Source organism: Silene latifolia, chromosome 10 (assembly GCF_048544455.1).
Source record: "Silene latifolia isolate original U9 population chromosome 10, ASM4854445v1, whole genome shotgun sequence".
Lineage (NCBI taxonomy): Eukaryota > Viridiplantae > Streptophyta > Magnoliopsida > Caryophyllales > Caryophyllaceae > Silene > Silene latifolia.
This window is the reverse complement of record NC_133535.1, coordinates 143,480,398-143,502,196: the sequence shown is the minus strand read 5'-3', so window position 1 is coordinate 143,502,196 and position 21,799 is coordinate 143,480,398. Positions and strand designations below refer to the sequence as shown.

General features: G+C 39.8%; 4 protein-coding genes across 6 annotated transcripts; all 4 read left to right on the top strand.

Annotated features, from left to right (window-relative positions):
* Positions 1-722: 722 nt before the first annotated feature.
* Positions 723-6,883, top strand: LOC141606124 (uncharacterized). Of its 2 annotated transcripts, none has more exons than XM_074425141.1 (9): positions 723-1,051; positions 1,141-1,191; positions 2,494-2,515; positions 2,599-2,713; positions 3,159-3,191; positions 3,883-4,008; positions 5,561-5,667; positions 5,761-5,832; positions 6,331-6,883. In XM_074425141.1, exons 1-9 carry the CDS (start codon positions 833-835, stop codon positions 6,666-6,668), a joined length of 1,083 nt encoding a protein of 360 aa, XP_074281242.1. In that variant the 5' UTR covers positions 723-832; the 3' UTR covers positions 6,669-6,883. The 2 variants fall into 2 exon arrangements, with proteins under 2 accessions (XP_074281242.1, XP_074281243.1); XM_074425142.1 differs by having other exon boundaries at positions 730-1,051; positions 3,888-4,008.
* Positions 6,884-7,247: 364 nt separating this feature from the next.
* Positions 7,248-10,889, top strand: LOC141606123 (two-component response regulator ORR24-like). Its single transcript, XM_074425140.1, has 6 exons — positions 7,248-7,791; positions 7,910-8,062; positions 8,741-9,166; positions 9,256-9,332; positions 9,428-10,423; positions 10,529-10,889. The coding sequence occupies exons 1-6, from the start codon at positions 7,659-7,661 to the stop codon at positions 10,586-10,588; spliced, it is 1,845 nt and encodes a 614-aa protein (XP_074281241.1). The 5' UTR covers positions 7,248-7,658; the 3' UTR covers positions 10,589-10,889.
* Positions 10,890-15,832: 4,943 nt separating this feature from the next.
* LOC141606121 (temperature-induced lipocalin-1) lies at positions 15,833-16,722 on the top strand. The gene has a single exon (XM_074425139.1). The coding sequence runs from the start codon at positions 16,007-16,009 to the stop codon at positions 16,565-16,567; it is 561 nt and encodes a 186-aa protein (XP_074281240.1). The 5' UTR covers positions 15,833-16,006; the 3' UTR covers positions 16,568-16,722.
* A 968-nt stretch (positions 16,723-17,690) lies between these two features.
* LOC141606120 (glycerophosphodiester phosphodiesterase GDPDL7-like) lies at positions 17,691-21,769 on the top strand. Of its 2 annotated transcripts, XM_074425137.1 has the most exons (10): positions 17,691-17,867; positions 18,013-18,049; positions 18,145-18,248; positions 18,330-18,626; positions 18,720-18,832; positions 19,209-19,707; positions 19,788-20,111; positions 20,200-20,342; positions 20,629-21,112; positions 21,242-21,769. In XM_074425137.1, exons 3-10 carry the CDS (start codon positions 18,161-18,163, stop codon positions 21,526-21,528), a joined length of 2,235 nt encoding a protein of 744 aa, XP_074281238.1. In that variant the 5' UTR covers positions 17,691-17,867; positions 18,013-18,049; positions 18,145-18,160; the 3' UTR covers positions 21,529-21,769. The 2 variants fall into 2 exon arrangements, with proteins under 2 accessions (XP_074281238.1, XP_074281239.1); XM_074425138.1 differs by lacking the exon at positions 18,013-18,049 and having other exon boundaries at positions 17,700-17,886.
* Positions 21,770-21,799: the final 30 nt, after the last annotated feature.

The following is a 21,799-nucleotide window of genomic DNA, read 5'->3' as shown; positions in this document are numbered from 1 at the left end:
GAGAGGAATGAATAATTAGGAATTAAATAAGAAATTGTGAGTTAGGTGGAGTTTGGTAATAGAAGAGAGAGATGAATAAAATAAGAGTAAAAGTTGGGTGGGGTTTGGTAATAGGAGAGATGGATGAATAAAATAAGAGTAAAAGTTTCCAAAATAAGAAAGGGGAAGAAAACCTGAATAATCCGTTTAAGGAAATAGGGAAGAAAATAGTGAATAGGAGGGAGTATGTAATATTTGAATTGAGATCCCTTAATCGGGTCCATTACACGGTGCCATTGATTTAAAACTATATAGTATAATTAATTTGTATAACTTTCTTTAATTACATTGAAGTCTCATGGTTTCTGAATTTAATATATAGTATTGATTGATTGATTGATAGTACTGATATGTTTTCATAAAAGTTAGCTATCATTATTTTTAATAATAAAAATAGGTTCACACAAAAATAGGTTAATCTAAATGTCGTTTGAATAGTAAACTTTTTTTTATAATAATTTTACTCACATTATTATAATCAGTAAATTATTAGTAGGTAGGAAATTTTGGTTGAGTTGAAAATAGAAGAATTGATTTTCAATTTTTGTCAAAGTTACTATACCCTAAATTAAGGGTAATGTTAACCCACTACCATTTTTGTTAATGCCACTCCATTACAAGTCAATTATACGGTTATCTTACTATCCATTCTCTCGCAATTTGAATGGCATTAACAAAAATGGTAGTGGCCTTATCATCGACCTAAATTAACTAATCAACCCTCAAAGAGGGATTTAGGGGATATCTAATCTAATTATCTGGGGAGTAATCTCCACAGTTAGGGGAAGTGAAAATGAATTGGCTAAGAAAATGGTATGGTAAGAGAAAGGAAGTAGAAGAAGAAGTAGTTGGAGAGCATGAAGTTGATACTGTACAAATGAGAGAAGGAATAACGTTGACTGTCCCTAACTTCCCCCTTAAACCATCCCTCTCTATTTACCGCCAAAACCAACAACATCGCTGCTCTTCTATGCCTCCTCGTTCTTTCCGCATCGCCGTCGTCGGAGACGTCGTACGTCTCTCTTTTCCCTTTTTTTTTTTCCGCTAATTCTTATATGAGACGGTCTCATGATTAACTAACTTATCGCTTTTTAATTGAAGCATGACGATTGGGATTTAGAGCATGACACGAAGGCTCTCCATTTTCTTAAGGTACTCTTTTATTCTACTACCTCCGTCTTAATCAATTGTTTTTAACTTTTTATTTTGTTTGACTTATTTTAATCAAAGTTAAACAAATGATTGGGACAAGGTGAGTTATACATTATGATTTTTGTAAGGATATCCTTGTGTTTCTTCCGATTCTAAGATATCCACACAATGTACGCCCATAAATTCAACGGAACCTGTCAGATTACTCAGATATATTCAATGTTTTGATATTAACACATTGGTGGAGCTTTGTGTCGAGTTGAAATCAACTTTTGTTTTATATATTTTGTCCATTTTTTAGGGAAAATTATAGGGTAAATTGATAAAAAAACCCCTTTATGTACAAAAACTTCAAAATTACACACCTTTATGTTTTTTTCTAAAAATTACACCCTTAATTTACCATTTCCTTCAAACTTGATACCAATGCAATTATCCGGCAAAAAAAAAAAAAATGTGAAATGTCTGTTTTACCCATGACTTATCTACTCCTTTACATTTACTTATTGCCCATCTATGTTCTGGATTGGACAAAATGAGATGTTTTTGATGATTTCATTTTACCCCTAATTTTTTAATGACCTTGAACCCTAATTTTCGTCTAATTCGTTAATTGGTCTGCTTTTCCGTGCAACTTGTTGATGTGTTCATTGTTAGTATACTTAGATTACCGGCAAGAAATTGGAGAAAAAAACTTACAATAATGGAGAAGGATAAGGGAGAGAATGATGAAATAGTGAAAATAGATATGAAGGAGTTAATATATAATAAGGAATAGATAAGTGATTTAGATGAAGGGTATTGTAGGAAACTTAAGTTAATATTAAAGAGAATCTAACAATATTCCATCGGAAAATCCCTTGTTTCAAACCGGAGTGAGAATTGGTATCAATTTTAAATGAAATGATAAATTAAGGGTGTAATTTTTAGAAAAAAACTTAAAGGGGTGTAATTTTGAAATTTTTGTATATAAAGGGGTGTTTTTATGAATTTACCCAAAATTATACTAAAATGTACTCCGTATACTTTTTAGGTAAAGATTGGTTTAATATTTTCGCGGGACCTTGGAAAGAATATGTTCTGGATCCGCTACTGTGGAGACATAATTTAATCGTCAAAAATCACGAATATGATACTTTTGAGTAATTTTGGTACTAAGAATTGAGTTTAGGGTGTATTAGATGTTCTTACAAAACCAAAGGTTTGTGTTAGAATTAGGATAAATACGAGGATATACTGTAGATATTTTATTTCCTTTTAAGCTCTATTCTTCTGGAATTTAACCTCGACTCGTTCATGCAGCCAGATGTGGTTCTTTTTACTGGTATGTTTCCTTTCTCTCTGTATATCAATTGATTCGCAATATGAACTCATGCCTGACAGCTTCAATGGCTTCAACATGGTTAGGTGACTTCGGCAATGAGAATGTTGAGCTTGTTAGAAGCATTGCCAAACTTAAAATGCCTAAAGCAGCCATCCTTGGGAATCATGACACCTGGTTTACTCATCGCTTCTCTGATAAGTAATGCCCTTCTCGTCACTATTATACATCCCCTCCTCCCTAAATTGTCAGCTTTAGATATGCATTTGATTAGAGCTGTTGCAAATGAGTTAAATATGTCGATGCAATTACGTAGCATTGTGTTACATAAGCCGATACCGTGATGTAACATTGTGTTACATAAGCCGGTGGCTTGCAATTGTGTAACAGTGTGTTGTATAAGCCGATGCAGTTGTGTAGCGTTGTGTTACATAAGCGAGTGCAATTATGTAGCATTGTGTATTTGTGTTTCCTTAGTTGTAGGAAATATAGTTACCTTTCCTATCTTCCTTACTGCCTTGTTTTTCTATGTTTTGCATTTGTTTTTGGACTAGATTTTTCTATTGTCAAACGAATGAAAAATACGTTGTTTTTGGTGGTCATTTTCAATTAACAAAGTTTGTACTTCGTTCTGATTGCTTGGCAGGATGAAGGATGGAGTTCAGCTTCAACTTGAATGGTATATTTCTTTTACTCTGTTGAGAGTTTCTGTCATGAAAATATCTTTCGGTTTTGTGTCATGTTGAAACCACTTAACTATTATTGTAAACGGATGATGTATCACGCTTCACGTATAGTTCGTGAATTTTAACCACTACATGGCGATTGGTGCCACATGTTTCTATTTAAGTATGGAACTGGTGAATAAATTGATTATTAGAAGCTTAGAACTATGCAAGTACTAAGCGGACTGCTTCTTATAACTAGTTATTGTCTTATTGAAACCATTAAAACCCTAAGCAGAAAGCACTTCACCCTCTCCCTTCAACACTCTATCTTTCTTTCACCACCCACCACTTTTTATTTCGCTCCTTTGTTTTCACCTCTACTACTTTTTGGAAACTGGAAGTGGAAGCCACTTCTCATTTTAAGGAGAAAAACTATTAGTCATTATTTATGGCAAACAAAGGCATATCTACTCCTTGGTATCCTAAGATAAACCAGAGGGCGGTGTTCAGCCTTTTATAAATCCTACTGTTTCCATTTTCTGATCAGTCTATGTCTTAATTCTCAATCCAGTATAGAATTGGAAAAATGCTGATTATTTTGGTACTGCATATCCTTGTGTATAAGTTGTTTAATATATTAGATATCTGGAATTGCCTAAGTTGTATTACATCTTTTATCCTGTGTTAATTCTCAATTTTCAGTCTAGGTGAAGAACATGTTGGATACAAGCACTTGGATTTCCCTGAGTTGAAGCTTAGTGTTGTTGGTGGTCGGCCATTTTCTTGTGGGGGTAGTCAGGTATACAAGAAAAAGCTTCTGACTGCAAGGTATAAGTAGCAAATTAAAGCAAGTTTTCCTTAGAAATTCCCAATCCTGGCAGCATGTTGTGCATGTTAGTGTTTACTTCATATTGGTCTTCTGAACTCATTGCCTCATTAAAACGTAGTTACTTTACACATACAGCTTCACAATCCAGGCGATGAGCATTAGTTGTTATCAAGTTGCTGTGTCAAACTGTGTGTGCTTTTTCAACTATGTTTCTCTCACACTTACTAAGACTGCTTGATGCAATGAGCTGCCTATTGTCCTCTCCTGTAAAACCGCAGATCTTATTGTTGGTTCTGTGCTCCTTTGGCTTTCCTCGCCTCTGTAAGTCTCACACCTTTTAATAATAAGAACTACTACCTCTAATCCATTGAATTGTATACATTTGCTTTTAGCGCAATGTTTTAGGGAAAAAACAAAAAATGTGGGGGGTCTTGGGTACAAAGCTACTAAATTACCTCTCAATACTAGAATGTGGGGAGAGAGAATGGTTGGATGGGGAGAGAGGATGGTTGGATGAGGAGAGGAGATGGTGGGATATAATTTTAATATTTGCAATTATAGCTTAGTGAAACAGGAACTATATACTATGAGTTGGAAATGCAGAAAATGGAATTGTGTACAATTCAATGGATTGGAGGTAGGACAATTTACCGTAAGATTACGGAAAAGACTGCTAGAATAGGCATATTTTACGTAAATTAGGAGTATGATTATTAAAGTGGTAGTAATGTCATAAACTTCCATTCTATAATCTACCATTTTCGATATATATTTGGGAAGTAACATGGGGAGTAACATTTTTATTGAGATCAATTGGCCGACTAGTGAAATATTATAAGATGCTCTAAATCTACGTAAAATGACCTTCTACTCTTGTTTGGCTAGATTGGAATCAGAACGCATCGTATCTTTGTTCTCTCTTTCTCTCGTGCATGGGCATGCTTCTTTCTTTCTAGGTAGTAAAAATTGTCTAACTTGAGGAATGAGCCTATCCCCGATACATACTTATATGCTAGTGGCAGATTTTATCATTTGAGGAAATTTTTAATATGTTATGGGCATGCTAGATTGCTAGCTTTGTGTTTGCAACCATGATCTCAGTCCTGAATATGTTAGCATACAAGGACATGGTGGCCCGCTAATTGCAACCTATTTATCTGTCATATCAGCAGTAGAGGCTAGTATTGGTGGTACTGGTATATAGCCTAGGACCGTCTATATTGGTACCAGTCATAGTTGTAAAATATCAGCCATCGCCAGTATCAGCCAAATATGGGCTTTTTTAAAAGGTTATTTACATATCAGAATATATCGGAAGCAGCATTGTAAGTAGATTAACATTTATGCATATAATGATTTTCCCCATGTCCACTGATTATTTGGACCGTGATGCTACATTTTGAATTGATATCACAGGATTTGATTTGCATTCATCTGATCCTCCCCCTCACCTCTCCAAATTAGCTATTTGGGAACCTCCCGACAGTTCAATGGGGTAATATTTTTACAATTGTTGCTCATGACACCGACTATATTGCCGTGTACTTTCAGATATGGAGTTAGTAGTATGGAAGAAAGTGCAAATAGAATCCACGCTGCTGCTACTAGGGCTCCAGAGGACCACTCAATTATACTTCTTGCTCATAACGGGCCAACGGGTATTCTCCTCTATTCATTTATGTCAGAGGACTGTTTGAATTGTATGCTCGTCCTTGGTGTGTTTATGTAACTTTCAATCTTCCCTTGTGCAGGTCTTGGGTCTAATGCGAATGACCTATGTGGTAAAGATTGGGTATATGGCGGTGGAGATCATGGGGATCCAGGTATTGTGCTCATCGTTACCCTGTCGATATCTTTGTTAGCAACTTATGTGATTGACTGAAATGAACAAGTTCTTTCACATGTTATGAAATGCTAGTAATTCTTTGATACAGTTTCCGGTTGAGATTTGGATGTAGTTTTAATATGGCTTGGATATCCAACTCTTCCACTTTACTGAGTTTAGGCTTCATTCTTTCCCATGTTAGTTTGATTGATCTACTTGTTACTAAATTAATGTGGAAATGTTTGTATGCGACAAGGATGTACTTTGTTCTTAGCATGAAGTAGTTTTAATTTTTAAAATTGGTTTTTAATGATCAAAATTGCCTGCTAAACATCTGAACTTAATTTTTGGGTGTAGTTACTTGATAAAAAGTCCCTCTGGATTGCATGAAAGACTGTTTAGTCCGAACCCCCATACCCCTTACCCTGCATGAAGCGGAAGCCTATTTAGTGCCTCATGGTTATGATAAATAAGAATGAGTGTTTTTATGTTGCAGATTTGGCCCGAGCGATATCCCTAGTGAAGGAGACATCCAGTTATCCAATTCCTTTGGTAGTTTTTGGTCATATGCATAAAGATCTGGCATGTGGAGGTTTTAGGAAAATGCTAACAGTTGGGGCTGATAACACCATGTACCTGAACGGGGCCATCGTTCCCAGGGCGAAATATCCAGAATCTGGGGGTTCAGTTAGAGGCTTCACTATAGTGGAGTTTTCAGGTGGTACAATACTCAAGGTTAGCGAAATGTGGGTCTTGGTTATTGATGATAATACCTCTTTGAAAGAGGAACATGTTATGTTTAACCAGAATCCAGCACCATCAAGTCGATATTGAAGTTTTTTTTTTTAAATTTATTTATTATTTTTTTTTTTTGGGAAAAATCCTGTTGTACATTCGATAATGTATCTGATATTCGATATCCAATGACCTAGTGTCTGTCTGAAGACGTACTAGTGTAGTATGTAAACTGTGATCGAGCAAGACCTGTAAAAGACGCTCCACGTGTAAAGTAGATATGATTAATGTGATCGTCTCTAATTTTGATCGGATGAGAGTATATTGCATTACCAAGAATGTATCTGTTCGAAATGAAGTACTCCGTAGTCCGTACATTCTTTGTACATAAATACAATTTTTTAGTTTTGCAAATTACTATTTTTCGAATGTCGTTATATTACGGGTAAATAGATATTATGTCGCGTTTTAGATAAATAGATTTTATGTTTCAAAAAGGAATTGAATGCACATAAATAAAAATATCTTATGATGATGGAAACAAATTAGTATTTGCTGTAATTGAAATCACATTCCATAAAGGTGGATAATATTTTTCAAATACCTTAAATTTTTTAAAATTTTCGCGATATACGCCATCGAAAATAAAGAGGGAAGTGAAAGAGCAGTGAAGGGAAAGAGAGGCATTGACAGATTGTCCAAACGGATTTAGTTCCAAAAATGTGTGGCATCTTTCCTAATCTGCTGCAATGTATAGCATTCTGTCTCCTAAGATAAATTACCTTTACTGTCGAATTCCATACATTAACTCTATCCTTTTTTTCTTTCATTCCTGTGGGAACATCTGATTTTCGTCTTCATTTGTTGTCTGGCGGTTTTGGATCGTGTTATTGCCATTCAACGACTCGCTGTACATTTCTATAATATGGGCATCTGCTTTTGTATATATACACCTGTGTAATCTAATGCCCTGATATGTCACAGACTTCACTTAAACTCTCACAATCTTCTTAGAGCGTTTCTGTCTAAGTGATTCCCAAACAAACAACTGTAACTCGTTTGCGCTTGGATAAGCATTTATTTGAAAATATGAAGCAAGAAGAGCCAGCGACGCCAGCGACGCCGCTACGATTCCCTGCTGGGTTGCGAGTTCTTGTCGTCGATGATGATAACACTTGTCTCAAGTTGCTGAACAATCTTCTTACCAAATGCCACTACCATGGTTCGTCTCTGCCTTTCCCTCTCTCTGAGTCTCTCAATGTTTTTTTTTTTTTATGAGTTACGATTCACCAGTCTCATGCTTTGTGCCTTGTATCAATGTGTCTGTGTCTTTATTACAGTCACCTTGACCAACAAAGGGAGAGAAGCGTTGAGACTTCTCAAGGATAGTCGGAACAGCTTTGATATCGTGATCAGTGATGTCGAAATGCCTGATATCGATGGTATTAAGCTTCTTCAACTTGTTGGCCTGGAGATGAATATTCCTGTTATCAGTGAGTTCCTATTCACATCTATACAGCATTATTATTATTATTATTATTATTATTATTATTATTATTATTATTATTATTATTATTCCTTGTTTCGGGTGCATCGTTTCTCTAAATAAAAAATGCATCAGGAATTCAGAATGTTTCTGTCAGTATTACTTTCTATCTTGTCATTCTTCTCAATAAGCCTCGTCCCCCGCCCCCAAAAAACAGAATGCATACAAGATTTTTATTTAATCTATGATCCCTTCCAACGAAGGATGTCGGATCTTTCTCCAATTACGTCTTAACCGGTTCAAGTCCATAAATCGGAACAACTTGTCATGGAACTTTACTATTATCTGGTATTAATGAAATTAGATATTCTGATTTTCTTAAAGATACGGTATTAGCGGAATGTATATTCCATTTAAGGTGGGGGGATTAATGCAATATCCTCTTCATAAGATTATCTGATACACATTAACTGGCACCATTAATAAAATGAAGTAATTATGAGATTTACGTGTTATGGACCTCTATCGTTGAAGTCTGAACAGGTGGTTTTACCATCTCGGTTGAGTTATGATGCATCTAAGTCCTAAACACCGCGAATTTCAAAACTGTTTGTATTTATCTTATGAGTCTTGAACATCAGGAAAGAAATAGATTAAAACTTAAAACTTGTTTTCAAACTGGCAGTGCTGTCATGTTATAGCGAAACCAAGCGGGTGATGCAAGGGATCAAAAATGGTGCTGTTGACTATCTGGTGAAACCTGTGAGAATTCAGGAACTCCAAAATATATGGCAGCATGTTGTCAGAAGGAACAAATCGATAACGCTGAGAAAACCTGCACCTTCAGCTGCAGCTGCAGCTGTTGAACAAATTGAAAGAGCGCCGCCCATTCAAAATAACAGTAATGCAGGTCCGAGTGAGAGATTCAAAGTTAAGAGCCCTGAAGATAGTTCTAGTGGAGGCGATGATAACAATGAGAATGATGATGAAGAACATGAAGATAGTGGCCGCGAGAATGACGACCCTACACATCAGAAAAAGCCTCGACTTTTTTGGTCTGTTGAACTTCATCAGAAGTTTGTCGAGGCTGTTGACGCACTAGGCATTGAGAGTCAGTACTGTTTGCTTTTCTAACATTTGATTATATCTCACTCTTCTGATGAAGAATGTGTTTTAATTTTCTCGTACTTTGTAATTCAGAGGCTTTTCCGAAGAAGATTCTTGATTTGATGAATGTGGAAGGACTCACCAGAGAAAAGGTGGCAAGCCATTTGCAGGTAATGCTTCTTCCATTATTCACTCGCTAATTCCCTTCCTCCACTGAATCGGGTTCTTTTACTGAAAACAAGCAAACCGATTTTTCTTTTTGCAGAAATATCGGCTTTACCTTAAAAAGGTTAAATCTGGACCTGGTGAACCGTCAAGCAAGATGAATGGATATGAGGATGGACACATTGGTGCACTCGGTGGAGGCTATGGAGTTTTCCGCTCACTAGCAGGAACAACTGGAAGATTTACTGGATTCAATCCAGCTTTATCGCACTCACCAATGTATGGGCGACTAAATACTGCAGCTGGTTTGAGCATTCGAGGTCTTGCTTCATCTCCGATGCTCCAAACAACCCAACTTCAAAACTCCAGCACCTCTTTCGCCCCTTTAGGGCAGTTCCAACCTTCAACCTCAAATGCTGCTATGTTTCAGAGTTTTCCTTCACCACAGCAAAACCCGAGTGCCTTTATGTATCCACCACATAACTCCGTTATGTCAAATCAAACCACTAATGATTTTGCCAACAAATCATTATTCACCACCCCATCTTCAAACATGGGAGGGTTTAACGGTATAAATGGCAGTGGTAATAGCTCGAATCTGATAGATACGTATCAATGCTCACCCAACTGGGGTACTTCTCTTCTGTCTCCAGTCACTCCACAACCTTTCCAGCAAAATCCGTTTACATCTAATGTATCTGGTGATGCACTCTCTCCCATCTCTCCAACTGTTGCTCAAAACATGACAAGTAACCCCCTTGACTACCTTTGTGTCGATAATGCAAACGGAAACTTAGAGAGACAGGACTGTCTGAATGGCAATGGTGCTAACACCTTTAGTTTCTCGCAATTATGGCAAGATCACAACTTTGATTCCTGTATGTCTGGTGGTGCTTCAAGTTCTCTAATCCCAGCTGTTGCTCCGGCAGACCCGACTATCATAAACGCCGAGCCAAGTATGAGGGTGGATGATTCAAGTATGAGGATTGATGATTCGAGTATGAGGGTTGATGATTACCTGCTAGATGAACCTAAGCTTCCAAATGGACCGAGCTCAGAAACCTTGGAAGATATAGTCGGAAAATATCTGAAACAGGTGATGCTAATTGTTTGACTCCGCATTTTCTTACCATTCAGATTTACAACAGTTAATTACAATTCCAATACCCATATATTCATGCTGTTTATTTATTTGTTACAGGATAATAATGAAACGGGACAGATGGGAGACGACTTTGACCTGGATTCATTCACCATATAGATAGGCAGACGTATTTACTGCTCAGTAGTTTACAGTTCGTTTAGTTCATTCATTTATACAGTCCACATGAGTCCTAGGATGTCCGAAACTCAACACTGATGTAATGCTTAGAAACAGGTTAGGTCTGCTGTTGGTGCTGCTGCTGCTGCTTGAGACAGTCCATTCGGAACCAATGCTGCTTCCTGTGGATTGCACACATGCCAAGAGGCACCATCACAGCAGTTACTAAGTATATGGTTCACACACAATATACCTTGTATTTTACTTGTTTGTCGAAACTAGTTTTTATGTTTGAATAAAATACTCGTCACTATTTTGTGCTTTCTCTTTACCTTAAAATAGAATAGATATACAGCAATGATCATTAGACTGAATGACAATATTTATCAAGCTGATTGACTGTATTGATAGCTCCGATGACACTCCACCCAACCACCAACACCCTGGCGCACTGTATCTCCGGCGAAAACTAGAGTGAAATGTTGATTTACAAATCCATACTATTCTATTATTATTGATACTTTACCAATTCAACATGTTTATCTTCATCCATAATCTACCAATTCAACATGGATCAACAGATAAAATTCTATTATTGAATCACAAATCCTTGTATAAGATGGTCGTTAGAATTGAGATTGACACAATGTCAGTAAATCAAATGAAATCTCACAAATAATTCAAAATTAGATTAATATTGTCAAATTTTAACTTAATATAATTGTTATAAAATGTCAGATTTTCGAAATAATACACCATGAATGATGATGAATCATGGCAATATTTGTTGCCTCTATTGTTTTGAACAAATTGCTGAGATTCTCATACTTTCTTATCTGAATGAATAAATGGATGATTTACTATCTATGAGCGGACAAAACTGACCCAATCTGAATGATCCAATTCGGGGTAGGCTGAGTGTCACGGTCCGATACTTTAGCCGAACCGTGGCGCGCACCCTTGCCCGAATCAAGGCAAGATGCAAGCGACAAGGCTCTTCGTACTAGTGAAGGATCGCTCACTAGCACGATACTCGGGTCTCGGCAACACTCGACGGGATTGCAACGAGAGCGTCAGGCACTAGTGTTTGTCAAGCACTAGGCACTCGTAATCGGTCTCGGGGTGTGAGTCGGGATCATAGTGTCGATCCCACAAACACGACTTGTTAGTAAAGTGAAGGCTAAGAGTCGTTCACAACAAAGCAACAACAAGCAATACGAAGGCACAAGGTAGGAAGCAGATTTTCATTCACTAGTACTCCCTAAAGAGGGAAATTTGATTATTACATCCTGGTAGCAGGAAACATTGAATTTACAAGTTTAGTTCAGAATAGCGATATACCTATTTATGGAAACCTATTCTAAAACTACCAAGAAAATATTTACTACAAATGTACAAGGGAAATGAAATTACATAAGCATAACTAAATCTAAGGGTTCAAGTGTGCGGATCGTCACACTCTCCCCCACCTAATCTGTTGCCGCCCTCGGCAACACAAAAATCTCGAACGGTGCTTCCGTGAGACATCCTCGGTGAGCTGTGGCCGTCCATGCTGCATTGAAGTTTGGCTTTCTCTTGAGTCCGGCTTGTAGATACTTCTCGGTCCACACCATGATCGGATTCATCGTCCCTTCAAGAATAGAGTGCATTTCCTTGACGGTGAGACTCCCGAACATCATGTCCTCCAAGTTTATCACTAGCCTGTGGTCATTCTGGGAAGTCCAAGTCCTCGTTGCTCGAGTAGAAACTTCACGGGATCGTTCAGTCTTTGGCTCCAGCCGCACCTTCACCTTGTCCATCACCACTTGAGCACTCGCATTCAAGGGTAAGTGAGTTCTCCAGGACGCCGAATCAGCATTTCGGCGCGGCCCCCTGATGGTACGAGGCCTTCTCTCTTGGGTCGACTGACCCGCAAACCAGGACGTCGATTCAACATATCGACGCGGCCCCCTGATGGTACGAGGCCTATTTCTTTGGGCATTTCGGCCCTCATTGTCTACTCCTCGGTGAGGAGGTAGACTCTCCTTTCGTCTCCCAGGCCACTTAGCATCGTAGTTAGCCTGGGTCTTGTTCGCCCTCGGCTCCACCGAACCTTTAGGCATTCTCCAAGGTCGCACCCCTTGTTTCGGCGTCGGTATCACCCTCATAGCCGAAATTCGATGCTGCCCCTTGTCTTCGTCGCTGTCTACCGTGTTCACTACGATAGACCCCATTAGTAGCATCGATCCGTCACTCGGTTTCAATACTACCAATGCTTTCTGAAAGAACTGCATCCCGAGTACTAACTTGAAGTCATCCAGCGGAACGGTGGTGAAGTCGAGCTCCCCTGCCCACTCACCCACTTGGACCGCGACCTTCTTAGCCACTCCTTGGACGCGTCTCAATTTCCCATTGACCGGCTTTAGGCAGCTGTTAGCATCTCGCAGAACTAGCCCCAACCGATCAGCTTCCTCTTTAGTAACAAAGTTGTGGGAGGCGCCCGAGTCGATCAAGGCTCGTGCTTGCTTCCCATTCACCATCAAGTCCACGTACATGAGCCTGTTGGATTTCTTGGCGGAGGAGTCTTCGTACTTCCCCATCGCGCTGATCCTTTGAAGTGAGCCCATCCGTGGTTGGTCTTCACCATCACTCGAGTCTTCGTTACACTCTTGGTGATAGTCGGCCAACGCCCCATCAAGACGTTCTTGAGCCCCTTTCGGCATCTTCTTGAACATGGCATTGAACTCCGCTTTGTTCGGACAATCGGCCATCTTGTGAGGACCCTTGCACACAAAACACGCGAACGGTCTCTTCGTTGTGGAAGCAGTGGAGTTTCCCGCCTTCGAAGACGAGCTTGAGGGCGAGTTTGTAGTGCTCGCCGATTGGGCTTGACTTCCTTGCGAGCGGAACCGACTGTTCCCAACTGAAATGGCGCGGTTTTGTGGCCTTTGTCCATTGTACCCATTCTATGATGCACCATTATTTCCCGTTGGTGCCACAACTCTTGGTGCCTCTCGCTCCCCGTGAAAGTCGAGCAGGCGCTCCGCGGCAGATATGGCCGAAGACAGAGTTTTGGGATTCTGCCTCATGACCTCCTGTTGTGCCCACCTCTTCAACCCATCAATGAATTCGAATGTCCTATCGGTCTCGGACATTTCGGAAATCTCGAGCATGCACGCTGAGAATTCCCTCACATATTCCCGGATTGATTTGGTGTGCTTGATTTCCTTCAACTTCTTCCGAGCAACAAACTCCGTGTTCTCGGGGTAGAAGTGATCCTTCAAGATCCTCTTGAAGTCGGCCCACGCTGTCACCGTAATCGTGCCCGCATCAATTTCCTTGTACCTAGCCCTCCACCACATCTTGGCATCGTCGACTAGATACATGCTTGCCGTGACAACTTCCGCGTCTTCGTCGAGCCCACTTACTCGGAAGTATTGCTCCATATCGAAGATAAAGTTATCGACCGCTTTCGAATCCCTCGCCCCATCGTAGGCAGGAGGTGGAGGTGCCTTCACCTTATGGCTCCCCACAGATTTCACGAGCGTTGGCCACCGCTTTCACGAGCGTGGCGCAAGTGTTCTCTAACATCTCGACCTTTCGATGCAGATAATTGATCTCTTCCTCCCGATCATCGGGGATCGCACCACTGATCGCTTGGATGCGGGTGTTCAACCCGTCCACCTTCGTCTCGAGTTCGCAAACCGTCTTTTGCAACTCCTCGAGGCTCGCAGCCATCCGCATAACGATGCCCTCGAGTTTGGGAAGCTTGACGTCGATTGCGTCCTCTAAGGCATCCACTCGGTCCTCGATTGTTTCGCCCATTTTCTCGATCTCGATGAACAAATGCGACTTGCAGACGCCCGTCCGAAGACCGGGCTCTGATACCAAATGTCACGGTCCGATACTTTAGCCGAACCGTGGCGCGCACCCTTGCCCGAATCAAGGCAAGATGCAAGCGACAAGGCTCTTCGTACTAGTGAAGGATCGCTCACTAGCACGATACTCGGGTCTCGGCAACACTCGACAGGATTGCAACGAGAGCGTCAGGCACTAGTGTTTGTCAAGCACTAGGCACTCGTAATCGGTCTCGGGGTGTGAGTCGGGATCCTAGTGTCGATCCCACAAACACGGCTTGTTAGTAAAGTGAAGGCTAAGAGTCGTTCACAACAAAGCAACAACAAGCAATACGAAGGCACAAGGTAGGAAGCAGATTTTCATTCACCGGTACTCCCTAAAGAGGGAAATTTGATTATTACATCCTGGTAGCAGGAAACATTGAATTTACAAGTTTAGTTCAGAATAGCGATATACCTATTTATGGAAACCTATTCTAAAACTACTAAGAAAATATTTACTACAAATGTACAAGGGAAATGAAATTACATAAGCATAACTAAATCTAAGGGTTCAAGTGTGCGGATCGTCACACCGAGCCACACTAGATGACTCAAATTTGACCTAAAACCCAAATTGACTCAGACTAAATCTGACCCAAATATTAATTACTACTTGCATTGATTTAAATTGATATACATGCATCTATCTATTTAATTCAGTTTAATTCAATTTATACTCCGTATATTATATGGAGTAATTAAGCTCAATCTAATTTAATCATAATCCTGAAAATTCAATTCATTTCACCACAAAGTTACAATACAAAAACCGGGACTTAAATGGTCGTAACAAAATAAAATCCCACAACTCACCATTTTAGACTGTATGACTTGTAGAGCTGGGCACCCGAACCAACTAAAAATTGAACTAACAAAACCCGAATATTTAATAACTTGAAATCGACTCAAGTCGACTTGACACTCGATAAATCCGATGATCAGTAAGCCACTAACCCGAACTCCATCTTATACGAACCCAACCAGATAATGACCCGAAAATTATTAAGCTGAATAATGATCTAAAGTTTAAATGAAGGTGAGTTAGTGTTTAGCTGGATAAGTTTGGCTTAATAACAAAATAACTAAATCAAATAATAGTTAAAAACTAAAATTATTGGTAAAATTATCGAAGTAGTGCGATAAAGTTATTAGACCCGGTAATTTCCCGACCGACATATCAACTGATCTGAAAAGACCTGACAACGACCCGATCCGAACTTGACCAAAAGGCCAAAGGGTATGAAACTACGAATGTATGATGCTTATGAGAGACTTGTTGAATAAGGAAGAAGAATGGCGTGGCTTCGTTACTTTAGACCGTGGTATCACGAGTTTACTATGGTCGACATCTGTTAGAGGAATATATGCAATGTGCCCAAATATATGGTGAAAAACAAGGCCACATCACCATAAAAAAATCCCCAAATATCTATAAAAACCCTAATAATTCATTCATTCATAAACCCATAATCTCACAATCACAATCACAATCACAATCACAATTCACAATTATTATTATCTCCTTCTCTAAATTTCAGCAATGTCAAATTCAGAAATGAAAACCGTAACCGGAGTAGACCTCAAGAGGTACATGGGTCGATGGTACGAAATCGCCTCAATCCCGTCTCGATTCCAACCCCGAGACGGGACCAATACCCGCGCTACCTACACTCTGGAAGCGGACGGTGCAACCGTCCGCGTCCTAAACGAGACATGGAGCGGGGGTAAGCGAGGTTTCATCGAAGGCACTGCGTACAAAGCCGACCCGACATCCGATGAGGCTAAACTTAAGGTCAAGTTCTGGGTCCCACCGTTTTTGCCGGTGTTTCCCGTTACCGGGGATTACTGGGTTCTTGAACTGGGTGAAAATTACGAGTATGCCCTTGTTGGACAGCCGTCGAGGCGGTATTTGTGGGTGTTGTGCAGGAAGCCGGTGATGGAGGAGGAATTGTACAAGATGTTGTTGGAGAAGGCGGTTGAACAAGGGTATGATGTTAGTAAATTGGTTAAAACTCCGCAGGATGAGGTTCCGCCAGAAGGTGATGATGGGCCGAAAGATACTAAGGGGTTTTGGTGGATTAAATCTGTCTTTGGCAAGTAGAATTGATTCCGTCTTGTTCTATTTTCGTGACTCATCTTGTGTGTAATTAACCGTATTCCAGACTTGCTGTTTGCTGTATTGCTTTTGGTTTGAACTTCGTCATATTATTGTAATCGGATATGGTTAATTAGTATAAAATTGTGCCTTTAGTATTATACTATATGTATTTTCTGGAATGTCTTGTTATATTATACTGCAGTGGCTATAAAATGCACATAGTATTGACTATTAAACGTCTCTTTTAATAGTTAAAACAATTCAAATCAAAGCATGCTCCATTGATCCTGACTAATGTGCATTACTAATCAAGCATATGGCTTGCTTTTTCCGTTTCACGCTTACAATTGCCTTCAATCAGAACGATATTTACTAATTGTCATTTTAATCACCATAGATTTTGTTCCGTTATTGATCGTCTCATATATTGATTCGGTTTATTAGTGACAACCGCAACTCATACTAGTCAGAAAATATCAAATACAAACCAGAAAGTTGGTGTAATGGAATGACTGAAATAAGCATCACACCAGTTCTGTTAAATTCAGTTTGGATATAGATTCGAGCCTCGTAAAATCGTAAGGAGGGCGTCTTTTACTCTTTTATCAGTACTTTGAAGGATGGAGTTAAAACTCGTTAGTCTAATTAGAGTCTTAAGTACAAATGGGTCAAATAGTTCTCTTGGATAGATAGAATAAGCTTTTTTCCTAGTAATTAAACATTCCACTGTTGTCTCACTCATGTTCTATCGTATTTAATCTGTTTTAAATTTAAAACAGATATGCCTTATTATCCAGGACACACGTTAGAAAAAAAAGGTATACAGTTTTTCACAGGACAAAAATGTCTATGCAACTTATATAGATAATACAAATGAAATAAATGGATGAACATATGAAGTTAAGAGACGGAATGTAAGGGAAAAAAGAGAGGCGAGAAATGAGGATTGATGGGTGTCACTAGATTTTTTATTTTTATTTTTTGTGTTTTTGTTAAATTTAGTAAATATGGATTGTAACATATTCTAAATTAGTAAATAGTTATATTGTGTTATAGGTGACTAGAATTAGTAAATTGTGACAAGCTGTGAAATTGTTATATTAACTAACGCATACAACATTAATGTGTGGGAGTTATTGTAAACTAACCACCTAAATCTCTCTCAATTTCAAGAGATATAGGATTTCTTTAATATTGTTTATTTTTCTTGGCATTCTACGTAGCTCCCCATTTATAATTCTCTTGAAGAATTTGTTCTTGTACCTCTTAAGGGTGTTTCTTCCCTTTCTGCACCTTTTTTCTAGTAAGTTTTCGTTCGTTATGTGAATATTCGGGTTTTGACGACCATTTTCGGTTTTATTAATGCTTTGCATTTGTTTTTCTGGTTTGCTTCAAATGAGTCACACGGGCATTACAATAATAGATTTTGAAAAATTTGCATGTTTCAGGGTACAACTATTGTTCCTGGTAGGCATTGGCATAAAGGTAAAGAAATGTTACGCAACATTGTTTTGATGTTTGTTTCCTCTGTAGCATGCTGTAAAATTAATTTACTGTGCTAAGAATGCAATGGATGGCAGGGAGTGAGTTCAGAAAATGATCAAATATTTGGCGTTAGCCTTGCTCTGGCTTGGCTTTATTACAGCACAAAAACCTCCGGGGAGTCCGTGGTTGACAATAACGGGTAAATTGTATTTCTTTTCCAGTCAGAAACTGACAACCAAAAGGTGAAGAGCGTTTAATTAGTAGCATTATAATGATGCAGGTCAACGGCCAGTGGCGATAGCAAGAGGAGGTTACTCAGGATTGTTTCCGGACTCCAGTCGTTTGGCTTATGAGTTTTTGCCAGCATTTAGCTTGCCTGATACCATCTACTATTGTGATCTTCAATTGACCAAAGATAGTGTAGGCTTCTGTCAAACCGAGTTGAAGCTTGATAATTCTACCAATATAGCCGTCATCTTTCCACAAGGCCACAAAACTTACAACGTTAATGGCAAGGATGTCCATGGATGGTTTGCACTTGATTATTTGGCGGATGAGCTCTTACCTAATGTCACCTGTAAGTCCTGCAGGCCAAACTTCTTGTATTTAAGCGCCGCTTCTTTTATTTAAACCACTTGGCAAATCACTTCTTTCCTTGTTGTGTCCGCAGTGGCACAGAATGTGCTGTCTAGACCGTTTGCCTTTGATGAGCAAGCAATACTGCTGGTTGAAGATGTTTCAGGATTGACTAAGCCGCCTCCCCGAGTGTGGCTCAATGTTCAGGTTTGTTTCTGAATTCTGATTTATTCCTATTATGATAGATGAACCATCTCAACCAAAACCTTAAGGTGATGGTTGACGTCCAGCTATTATATTTATATCCTATTACGCCCCCTCACTGGAGTGGTCATTGGGCTCGAAGAGTGGTTAGTGCACAGGCCCCCACATACCATGTGCTGAATTTCCACTTCGTGAGTTATTGGAGGCTGCCAGGATGCGAACCCGTGACCTTTGGTCACTTTAGCTCCGATACCATCATAGATGAACCATCTCAACCAAAACCTTAAGGTTATGGTTAAGGCCCAACTATTATAATTATTCCTATTACTTCTGAACCAGTTTCCTCACCCTTTCTGTTGACTCTAATTTCGGAATGCAGTATGATTTATTCTACCACCAGCACAAAATTAGCCCGGCGTTGTACCTTGAAGACTTGAGATTTGCAGGAATGAATTACATTTCCTCTCCTGAGATCGGCTTCTTGAAAAGCATTGTTGCAAAAGCAGGCAAAGCACGAGTCAAACTCATTTTCAGGTTTCTAGAGCTTGAAGCCATTGAGCCGACCACCATGCAAACGTACGCAACAATTTTGACAAATCTGGCAGCCATTAAACAGTTTGCATCAGGCATTCTTGTCCCCAAGACATACATATGGCCAGTTAACAGGGAGTTGTATCTATTGCCGCCCACTACTCTTGTAACTGATGCTCATAAACTCGGTCTTGAAGTTTATGCTTCTGGGTTTGCCAATGACTGTCCTGGCAGTTACAACTATAGCTATGATCCCTCCGCAGAAATCTTGCAGTTTATTGACAATGGCCTCTTTTCTGTCGATGGTGTGCTCACAGACTTCCCGTCTACAGCATCTGAAGCCATTGGTCAGCCGTCTTTCTATTACTTTTTTTTAAAAGAAATATTTACATAGTTGCTTTCTGACTACAGTTTTTTTTTTCTACAGCATGCTTGGCACACCACAAAAATGCTAGCAAGCCAAGAGGAAAACGAACTTTGATCATCAGCCATGACGGTGCTAGTGGAGATTATCCTGGATGCACTGACCTCGCGTATGAGAAAGCAGTCATGGATGGAGCCGACATAATTGATTGTTCAGTACAGATGTCCAAGGATGGAATTCCATTCTGCATGGGATCTGCTGATGTTTCAGGAGATAGCAACGCCGTTACTGCCTTCCTGTCAAAATCCTCCAATATTCCCGAAATTCAAGAAAAGAATGGAGTCTTTTCATTTGATCTCACCTGGGCCGAGATCCAAACCTTGAAACGTAAGCTTATTACAACCCCTATGTCTGTAAATCAGCAATAATGTTGAATTCTGCAAAGTCACTTACCTATCAAATCACACCGTTACAGCTCAACTCAACACTCCACTAACACAACTCGCGGCTCTGCCAAGGAACCCGGCCAACAAGAACAAGGGTAGATTCTTGACCCTTGCAGAGTTTCTAGACTTCGCCAAGGCTAAGGCAGTCACTGGAATTAAACTCAACATACAGGTAGCTATTCTTCATGATCTCGGTTATTCTACTGCGCAGGATTTAGCAACTAAGCCCGCAAGGGTGGAGTCTAGTGGTTAAAACTTGGGTGAAATTCCCAGAAGACCCAGGTTCAAGCCTCCCCAAGAGCAAAATCTTGTGGAGCATTCTTGGCCTCAGTCCATGCCTAATAGACTTCGAGCCTGTCACCCTCGCGAGGCTTACCTGGTATACGTAGGTTTAGCAACTAAGACAATATGTATTTCACATGAATTTTGAGGCATTCAACGTGTTTATGTTTTCGCAGAATGCAGCCTACCTTGCTTCCAAGAAAGGGTTGGACATAATAGGGGCTGTAACCACGGCCTTAAGTAACGCCACATTTGATCAGCAATCAACGCAACAAGTCATGATCCAGTCCGATGACACCTCAGTGCTGGCAAAGTTCAAGGAAATCCCATCATACCAAAGAGTGTATACAATTGAGGAAGAGATAAGTGATGCTCCAAAAATATCAGTTGATGAAGTCAAGAAATTTGCAGACGCTGTGGACGTTAGGAGACTCTCCCTCTTCAAAGACACAGGCTCCTTCCTCACAAACTTCACCAAAGTTGTCGAAGAAATGCATGCAGGGAATATATCAGTACATGTTTCCACACTGTATAATGAGTATACCACTCTAGTATTTGATGCCATGGCAGATCCTCTCATAGAGCTAGCGACACTTATCGAGGCTCTTAAAGTTGACGCAGTTGTTACAGAATACCCGGCAACAGCCAATGCCTACATGAGTAAGCCTATGCCTCTGAAAGTCACCTTACATACATACATATGATTATTATTATCGATATTTAAGGATGAGGGGCCTCAGTCGTAAACCATAACAGATTCTTACAGAGTTTTGGTTTCAAATAATGCAGGGAGTCCTTGTGCAGATCCAAGTAATGAAAAAATCGAGTACCCTATAGCTCCGGTGGAACCAGGAGGCTTGCTTGACTTAGCTGCACATGAAACCCTACCACCAACAGCAGCACCAGCACCAGCTCTGGATGCAGCTAACATCGTGGATCCACCTCTACCTCCAGTCACAAAGCCTGCAAGCGCCCCCGCTGGAACCAAAAATGCAACTAGTCCAAGAAGTAGTGTCAGTATTTGTCTCTTGGTACTGGCGGCACTCATTCTCACCTCGGTTTTATCTGCACATTAACATTGCTGACCTTGTAAAAAAACACTGATTCCCATGTAGACGATAATCTAAGAGATTACAGCTTCATCCGCTTCAAGAATAGATGGTCATTGCTAACTAACTGTCTCATTTCCCGAAAGTAGAGTCAATTGTGCAAAGACACTCACTGCATTATGTTGCATATTGTATTCTGTCTAGTTGTATTCCTCAATACTGACTTAAAACTAAATGTCCGGGAGACGCCAATCGGAATGCTTGAGAACATTGTTGTTGGTATTCTGTATGTTGAACA

What these genes read in the sequence shown, in the direction of transcription:
- LOC141606124 (XM_074425141.1), top strand. Translation starts at nt 833, where the DNA reads ATGAATTGGCTAAGAAAATGGTATGGTAAGAGAAAGGAAGTAGAAGAA. An exon ending in AAAAAGCTTCTGACTGCAAG is followed by an intron (nt 4,009 to 5,560) that starts GTATAAGTAGCA and finishes GTGTACTTTCAG; the next exon opens with ATATGGAGTTAGTAGTATGG. An exon ending in TGCTCATAACGGGCCAACGG is followed by an intron (nt 5,668 to 5,760) that starts GTATTCTCCTCT and finishes TCCCTTGTGCAG; the next exon opens with GTCTTGGGTCTAATGCGAAT.
- LOC141606123 (XM_074425140.1), top strand. Translation starts at nt 7,659, where the DNA reads ATGAAGCAAGAAGAGCCAGCGACGCCAGCGACGCCGCTACGATTCCCT. An exon ending in AGGTGGCAAGCCATTTGCAG is followed by an intron (nt 9,333 to 9,427) that starts GTAATGCTTCTT and finishes TTCTTTTTGCAG; the next exon opens with AAATATCGGCTTTACCTTAA. An exon ending in TCGGAAAATATCTGAAACAG is followed by an intron (nt 10,424 to 10,528) that starts GTGATGCTAATT and finishes TATTTGTTACAG; the next exon opens with GATAATAATGAAACGGGACA.
- LOC141606121 (XM_074425139.1), top strand. Translation starts at nt 16,007, where the DNA reads ATGTCAAATTCAGAAATGAAAACCGTAACCGGAGTAGACCTCAAGAGG.
- LOC141606120 (XM_074425137.1), top strand. Translation starts at nt 18,161, where the DNA reads ATGATCAAATATTTGGCGTTAGCCTTGCTCTGGCTTGGCTTTATTACA. An exon ending in GCTCTTACCTAATGTCACCT is followed by an intron (nt 18,627 to 18,719) that starts GTAAGTCCTGCA and finishes TTGTGTCCGCAG; the next exon opens with TGGCACAGAATGTGCTGTCT. An exon ending in CGAGATCCAAACCTTGAAAC is followed by an intron (nt 20,112 to 20,199) that starts GTAAGCTTATTA and finishes ACACCGTTACAG; the next exon opens with CTCAACTCAACACTCCACTA.